The sequence below is a fragment of the Leptosomus discolor genome, chromosome 4 (genome assembly GCF_034619465.1).
Source record: "Leptosomus discolor isolate bLepDis1 chromosome 4, bLepDis1.hap2, whole genome shotgun sequence".
NCBI classification, from domain to species: Eukaryota; Metazoa; Chordata; class Aves; order Leptosomiformes; family Leptosomidae; genus Leptosomus; species Leptosomus discolor.
The window spans coordinates 58420921-58428830 of NC_141394.1; the positions used below are offsets into that span (position 1 = coordinate 58420921).

The 7910-nt window shown below is 40.9% G+C and overlaps 1 protein-coding gene across 1 annotated transcript; it reads right to left on the minus strand.

Moving 5' to 3' along the window:
- Positions 1-1256: 1256 nt before the first annotated feature.
- On the minus strand, positions 1257-7574 carry PGCKA1 (PDCD10 and GCKIII kinases associated 1). The gene is made up of 3 exons (XM_009959040.2): positions 7488-7574; positions 3281-3328; positions 1257-2190 (listed from the first exon to the last, which is right to left on the minus strand). Exons 2-3 carry the CDS (start codon positions 3310-3312, stop codon positions 1257-1259), a joined length of 966 nt encoding a protein of 321 aa, XP_009957342.1. The 5' UTR covers positions 3313-3328; positions 7488-7574.
- Between the last annotated feature and the right edge of the window lie 336 nt (positions 7575-7910).

Consider the following 7910-nt stretch of genomic DNA (forward strand, 5'->3'; position numbering starts at 1 on the left):
TTGTAACAAACTCAGAAACCACAACATTTCAGTATAAAATGTCAAGCACTTTGTTTCAACCATTAAGATCCGACTTTTGATGAATTGGCAGCACCAAGTTAGTCTCTACCTCCTTTTTCTTTTTCCCTGCAAGAAAGATTCACGCACTACCTGAAGATCAGAGGAAAGGTAAACACTCCAGGAATGCAGCTGATATTTTCAGGTCTTAATTCAACTTGGAAGCTCGATCGCTTTCCTGCTGTAAGTTTAAGGACTGCAGCAGAGCCAGGGAGGGGTCCACACTGGCTCTTGCTGTTTGTGTATGAACAAAACATATCTTGCTGGGGATGTTTATGCGATACAGCCTGTTTGCGAACTGTGTTGTTAAGGCAAGTGATGTGTGCCTGGAAAATTTAGCAGAGTTGAGAGGTCAGGCTGTAGTTTTACAACAGTTTTAATCTATTTAAACTAGTAGGACTGAGTTTTGATTCCTCTCCAGCCCCTCTGATAGTGTGTGTCCAATTCTTATATGAGCTACTTCAGCTCATTAAACCAACAGAAAGTTACCCACTCTTTTGGATTTGGCTAGGCTTCTGCTGTTTTACTGCACTGAAGCAGGTCACCTGGGGTATCAAACAAAGTCCAGAGGATGTGTAAGGGAAGAGATGAGGTTATCACCGTAACACCAGCTGCACATGCACAGATTGAGGCTTAATCTGTAATGGAACTGTAACTGCAGTGAGGTGCAAGCCAAGCTGCTTTCCCTATTTCATACTTCATTAGATCACAGAACTTTGACAGTTTTTTTTTTTTGGGGGGGGGGGGGGGGGGGGGAGGGGCGCTAAGGTGATGAAAATCTGTGGTTTCTAACTCCATGGCTTCTATAGTTCTGTTTTAAATAGTGGAAGTTTTCTGAACCTGGAACATGCAGTGTGCGCAGACCCTCTTGAGGGTCAAAACCAAAGGACACATTTGCATGAGTCCAGGTGAGTGGGGTATGCAGGAGAATGTCCTGCGTGAAAAAAATTATGCTTCACCCTCCTGGCTGGCCCCATAGAGATGAGTGTTAGTATTACCATTAGCCAGGGGAGCACTTCTGTACCTCGTGCAGTAGGAATTGAAAGGCTGTACAAAACAGCTGAAGGGACAGAGGTTTAGTCCCAAATCCTTTTATATATGCTGTTCATAACAGCTGTCCACATGTGCTGTACATGTGATCATATAGATCCAGAAATAATGTCTGGATCTTACCCAGTGTATTAGAAAGAAACCTTCATCTAGTACTCATAGTCATCTTCCAGGTCTTCCCCTGCAGTTGCAGCTTCCAGTGCAGCCAGAGCTGCTGCAACTTCTGCATCTTCCTCCTCAATTTCTGCATTGATGTCTTTATGGTTGGGGTGTGTGGGTGCCTGTGCTACTTTGGTAACAGCCACGGCAGTGATACCACCAGTAATGCCCTCACTCAAACTTGTGGAGTCAGTTTTAAAAGGTTGAATACTGCTCTCCTTCATAGGCGAAGGTGCGTCCTGTATTGCGGAAGGCCCAGTGGTTTGGTCTGAATGCGCACAATTGACTGAAAAGCTATCATTTTCAACATAGTTCCTGGTTTGATTGCTGTTTGGGGGATAATCCGTATCTGGCAGGTTTAGGGCATTGTTTTGTGTCTCCAGTATTGCACTTCCTTTGAGAAAGATGCTGTCTTCTGCAGACTGGGAATTCTCATCTTGAATACTGCTTGGCTTGTTGCAGGCTGCCTTCCTCTGCCTGCCTGCCTCTAGGTCAATTTCTTGGCCAGACTCATTTGGTTTAGTGTAAAAGTCTCTATTGCTGGCTGAAGAAGCCTCTGACTGGCTGGAGGTTCCCTGTTCACTGGCTTCTTTCACTGGGTTTGTGCTGGGATTGAGCATGGAGTGCACTCCAGCACAGGAGTTGCCACCATTGACTGCAACACCAGGCTTTGCAACACACTTCACAAGGCCATCCTCTTGAAAATCATCGCCTCCGTGGTTCCAGAGAGTTTCTTTTGTGGTGTTTACCTGATTTTTATTTTCTGTTCTGTTTAGCTCATCCTTCTGGAGTTCATTTTTGTGTTCTTGAATTTCACTGTTCTCTTTGAATTTGGATTTATTGCTGCCTTGCTCATGGTGTTTATAGCTGTTTACTTCATGAATGCATCCAGGTGATTGTACTTCTTCTGGATCAAAAATGTAGCTGGAGCAAATTTGTAGAGAAAATGTTAATCATGCTGTTAATCAGTATAAATAGAAAAAGGATTAAGCTTGATTTTTAAGCTGCAGATCTTAAGGAACTGCTGTCACTAAGCTTTACCTGGGGTGCCGAGAATGCGCTAAACTGAATGGAAATGCTGAACTGTGCTATAGGCTGCTGTCTCCCGGGACCAACCGTAACTAACTGCTGTAGTGATGTTCACCAGGAGTGTAAGGAGGGTGTCAGAATCTTGTGCTGGTTGTTGCATGTTTCCAGCTTTATTTTTTATTTTCTCTGAGGGGTTGATTAGCCAATGAGTAGTCATCACATAGATTGTTAACTAATATGTCCTCGTGTAGTTGCTAAAAATCTGTTTTATTTTCCTGGTCTTTTTCTTTTCAAGCCTTATCTTTTTGTCTTTTTTTATTTTTGTCCCCTCCTTTTCCCTTTCTTACTCAATTTTTCCTCTCACTCCATATTTTCCTTGACTTATTTCTTCCAGCGCGCTTCTCTTTTCTTTATCTCCCCTCTTTCTCTCAGAGCAGTTTCTTTCCTGCTTCCTTATCTGTTCTAGAGATGTGGCCAAGGGAGGGAGCACCCATCAAGTAGGGCTGAAGTGTTGTTTTTCTAAAACTATTTACTCTTCCTCTCCAGGGAGACTTTTAATAGGGGAATTCTTCCCACAACTAACTGCATTTAAAAGCTATGATGGAAGCAAGGGTCTGTAGTTCATTTTGATTGCTTAGGAGAGAGGGAGGATCTGACAAAGTCTGTGCTTCTTGTTCTGCTGAGTTGAGGGAAGCTCATGCTGCCTAAATGAGAAGAAGCTTTCCTAAAGATGAGTTTTCAATGCCATACAGTTTTTCTGTGGGATAAGAATTATGGAAATGGACTTCAATTACAGTAAATGAAACAGACATTCACAGGAAATCAGTATGCCTGTGCTCTGGCATGACTTTCAAGACACTGTAAACTTCAGGAAAACTCCAGCCTTGTAAATAGGCTTAATTTCAGCAACAGGTGTAGGGGAGCACAGACACATGTTTTAATGTATTTCTTTTATTCAATTTGAGCAACTCTTGTTCTGTTGTACCTTTGTATCATTTTGCAGCACCTGCACCCCATCTGGATTTTCTTTAATCTGAAAAGAGAGAGAGAGGGAAGGCAAGGGAGAGGGGAAGTGAGTGAAGCATTATGAAATTAATGTATGGGCAATTGCATTGAAAATTATGCTCATGTTTAGAAGGGTTTTATTAGCTAAAAGGATGCCTACACAAGAATGGATGCAGTACAATTCAAGGTCTTGTTAGGTTGCTATCTTGCGTTGACAGTGGCCTTTAGTTGGAGAAAAGTCTGGGGAAGAATTTATCAGTTCTTAAACAGATAGTGGTGTTCTCCCAGAATATTTTCCTAAGCAATTTTATAACTTGGGGACTCCTAAGTCAAATTAGTATGTCTTTGTGATTTGTTTGTTTGTTTTTAATTTATTTGGCAGCTGTTGATGGACTTGTTTTCCATGAATTTGTCCAGTTGTTTTCTAAACTCCAGTAAACTGCTAGCACCTACATCATCCTTTACTGGGAGTTTCACAGCCCAGCCTTGCCTGTGTGAAGCAGCACCTGCTTTTGTTTGGCTTGAACCTGGTTGTTGCTGGCAATATTTGATGCCTTCTAGCTCTTGTATTGGCACAGATGGTGAGCATCACGTCCTGTTGTCACTATAGTACCCCTGTGCTGCCCCTTCAGTTCGGATATGCAGTCTGAAGAATCCTCACCTTTTTTACATGTTACCCATACTGACATTGTTTCCTGCCTATAGATCATCTCTGTGGTGGTTCTCTGGGTCTTTTGCATTTCAACATCCTTCTTAGATGAGGTGTGGGAACCAGAAATGCAGAGTTCTCAAAGTGTGGGGAACCAGAGATTTGTTCTTTCCTAATAGCTCCTGTCCTCAGTTGGCTCTGTGACAGCTGCTGAGCACTGAGGTGATATTTTTGTGGAACTATCTGTTAGACACAGACGTATTGCTGGGATTGGCACTATTGTATGCAGTGTGTTGCACCTGCATTTTACTACAGTGAATTCTTCGGAGTTTAGCTAGAACAAGCAGAGTGTCTGCATTTTGCTACATCTCTGTATACTGCAAGCTTTTTGTGTGTGTGTGTGTCATTTCCTGACCTAGTGAGATGCTAAGAGCTATCTGTTACATGTTTCATATGGCAAAGTCTTTTATTATGGGAAGAAATAGTTTGCTAATTTGGACCCTTGAGAACTTTTATGTTCTGAACCTAAAGTGAAGACACAGGTCTGAACTTCCCAGAATCCTAGAAAAAACATTATTCTTTATGGGCTTTCTTATTTCAAGTTAATCAAGTCAGGACAGGTTGTTAACATGTTTTGGCCATTGTTATTCAGGCTCTTCCTTTTTTTCTTGAAGCGTTTTACAACCTTGCATACTTCTGCCATTGCCTAAGGACAGCAGCTCACTTCACATAAACCAGAAATTGATGGTGCAAGGTCAGGGCATTTTCTAGAGTAATTTGTTCACAAAACACCAAAGGAAAGTGGTATTGATTTATTCTTACCAGGCATGGCCTGAACTGCACACCAGTGACTATACTAGCAGAAATTACAGTCAAAAGTCTCTATAGTAGGGCCTTATTGTCTCACTTTTCTTCCTCTAAAACCTGGCGAAGAATTCCTCTGGTGTTAGCACTGAACACAATGCCTGATGTCAAGCCCTTCATTTCTGGAGCCTCTAAAGGCCTACAATAATTTAGCAGTGGGTTTTTGCTAGGGGTATAACTGCTCCTACCTATGCCTTTTGTCTTTGTCTGTACATGAACTGTTCTGGAGCAGAAACTTCGGTCGGGAGTAGCCAGCTTGCTGTAGCTCAGTGCCTGTTGGCATAGCTAGTAAGCCAGCTGCTTTGCTTCCTCTGTCTTGGTGCTGCTTCTCTCTCTTCCTTAAATGCACTCTGCCTTCCACATCTCTGCTGATCTCGTGCTGTGTGTTGTCATCCCCCACCCATCACCAACATCATAGCAGGAGTTCTGATACAGGATTTTTCATCTGGAAAGGATGCAATAACTGGTGATGTGGTTGTGTGTACTGACTCTCCTTATGTGCAGTTGCTCTACAGTATGAAGTTGTTTGGACAGGTTTGACTAGATATGGGGCTCATTTGAGCTGGTTGGCATAGCCTTCTTTTCCAGTCAAAGAGAAATTCTTAATACAATTTGCTTTGATCGTGTTAAAAGCTGAATTAGCTATAGCCCTTCTTTAGGTTAAGACTGTTTTGAAGCTAATTCAGTTGAGCTAAACCCTATGTGGACATTTGTTTTGATTTGACTGAAATCTTTAGTTTTAGCTTAAACTTGCTGAAAGAACAAAAAGGGTGTAAAGTTGACCAGCTGTTGATAGACTCAACCTTCAAGTCTCAGCGTTTGGCAAGTTACCACGTATTAGATAAGTCACCGTGTGATCTCTCTTCATGGGAAAGGCAATGTAAATGGGCTTATGTTAAGCCTCTTTCTATACAGACTTTTACCATCCCTCATGCTTGCCATGGGCTAAGAATATGCAAATATTATTTCAGCTCTGCTAAGTCATGATAAATTCAATTGCTGTCAGTTGCCTGTGAGCCCACTGAAATGTCCACAAAGACTTTGGCTTGGATTTAAAGTTTATAGGTTTGGTGAAACCAGTCTTAGTTTGTATGTAGACCAGTTCTGAGAACAAATACTGCTTCTAGCTGGGTGTAGGCTCTTCAGGTCAGGCTGCTCCTGTTTAAACTTTTGTCTGACCAATTTGCTACTCAATGTTTTTATTTATACTTTTTTTTTTTTAAGCACGAAATCTTGCTCAGAGGTTTTAGCCATTGGGAACTGCTAACTGCTGTCCTTTATTGTGTTGTAAAGATGCCTGTGATCATCATAGAAGGCAATTATAAATAGAAATTATTGTTGCTGTTTTCACAGGAAGTACTCTCCTGGGTGTTTTTTTTTTTGTCATTGTTGTTTTTGTTTTGTTTGGGTTTTTTTAAAATTTTATTTACAATTACTCTTTGAATTATCTCAGCAGCTACTCTGCTAAGTTTTTCCACTGATTAGTTACAACTGATCTGTCCTCTGGCATGAATAAACTATTATATATGGAAAATACTTTGGTTTACTATCTTATAAATTATTTCACATCCCAGAAATAAGAATATGGTTTTAAAATGTTGCTGTCTGAACATTGGTTTGTTTTTTTTCCCGTGCTTCCATACTTACAGTTATCTTTCAAGACAAGTTGGAAAATAATTCTGGGGAACAAATTGCTTTTATGGCATGAAAAGGCATGCTTTAGTCCTACTTATGTTGTTTTAGTTATCTTGCTCTAAAGACTTGTGTATTGTATGATGTTTGTAGTTCCATTAACGGATAAGTAGTATTAATAAGCTCCTCTCTGGAGCAGTTTGACTTGAGCACATGCTACAGACTTGCAAGAAAAAAGGGTTAGAGAGCTCAAGCAATGCATAATGATGTTATCTGGTACTGCGTTTCAAAACATTGCATCCTTTTTATGTTCATACATTTTTTTGCCTTTTTATAAGACATTCTGTGCTGCTAAATTTGTTAGATAATTTCAGATGGACATGACATGATGCAGAACGCTCTCTTGCAGAACACTTTGGGGACTAGTTCCCTCCTAAAAGAGGCTGCTTGTCTAAGCAGCAGAAAATGCTTGGCCTTAACATTTACATCCACAGAATTCAGATCAAACTGCTATTAATCCTAAACATCATTCTGTCTCAATCATGAAATTCCTGAAGGCCTGTAAATTTTCCCCGTGAGGACAGGCTGAGAGAGTTGGGGTTGTTCAGCCTGGAGAAGAGAAAGCTCCAGGGTGACCTTCTAGCAGCATTCCAGTACTTCAAGGAGAGGGACTCTTGATCAGGAAGTGTGGTGATAGAACGAGGGGTAATAGTTGCAAACTGAAAGAGGGGGAGAGATGTTGCTGAGGCTAACAAGAATAGTGTCTGACTCCAAAAACGTAATCTTGCATTTCAAGCCCCAATGTGCTTTAAGAGAACTGTGCTTTGCTTTGTCAGATTTGAGAAAGACAACGTATCTGATTTTAAATTATGTAATAACATAGCTTCTATTGTCTATATAAATTATAGCTGTGTTATGAATAAACAAATGGCAAACGAAAGATAATGACATGAGAAGGGAAGGAGAAATATTTTGGAGAATAAATATGGCTTGACAGCCTTTCTTGATATTCTTGGAAGTTTACATAGAAACAGAAAAAGGCCAATCTTATTTTTGTTCGTGGTGTGTTTTTTCTTGTGTTTTGTTTTGTTTTGTTTTGTTTTTTAAACCCCTCCAGGAGCAGAGGCAGAAAAGCTGAGAGGAGAGCATATTAAAAGAGCTTTTCTAGTAGGTTGAGTTGATAAACTCTGGCTTGGTGACTGTTGATCTGGGTCATTCTTTCTAAGACAGTTGTTGGTTTTGTTTGTTTGAGTTTTTCCTCCCCTACTCCCTGGTGCTTTATGAGCTTTCCCTGTTTCTTTGGCTTTTTTCTCTCCTCCATCCTTTCCCACTCTAGATTACGAAGTAAGGAGTTTTTCCCTACGTGAGGATTATCTGTGCTGCTGAGCCTGAATGATGCATCTCCTAGGGGCCTGGGGCACCTCTTTCTGACAACTTTTTCCAGTAGAGACACCTTTTGGACTAG

What these genes read in the sequence shown, in the direction of transcription:
- PGCKA1 (XM_009959040.2), bottom strand. Translation starts at nt 3,312, where the DNA reads ATGGGGTGCAGGTGCTGCAAAATGATACAAAG. An exon ending in TGCTGCAAAATGATACAAAG is followed by an intron (nt 2,191 to 3,280) that starts GTACAACAGAAC and finishes AATTTGCTCCAG; the next exon opens with CTACATTTTTGATCCAGAAG.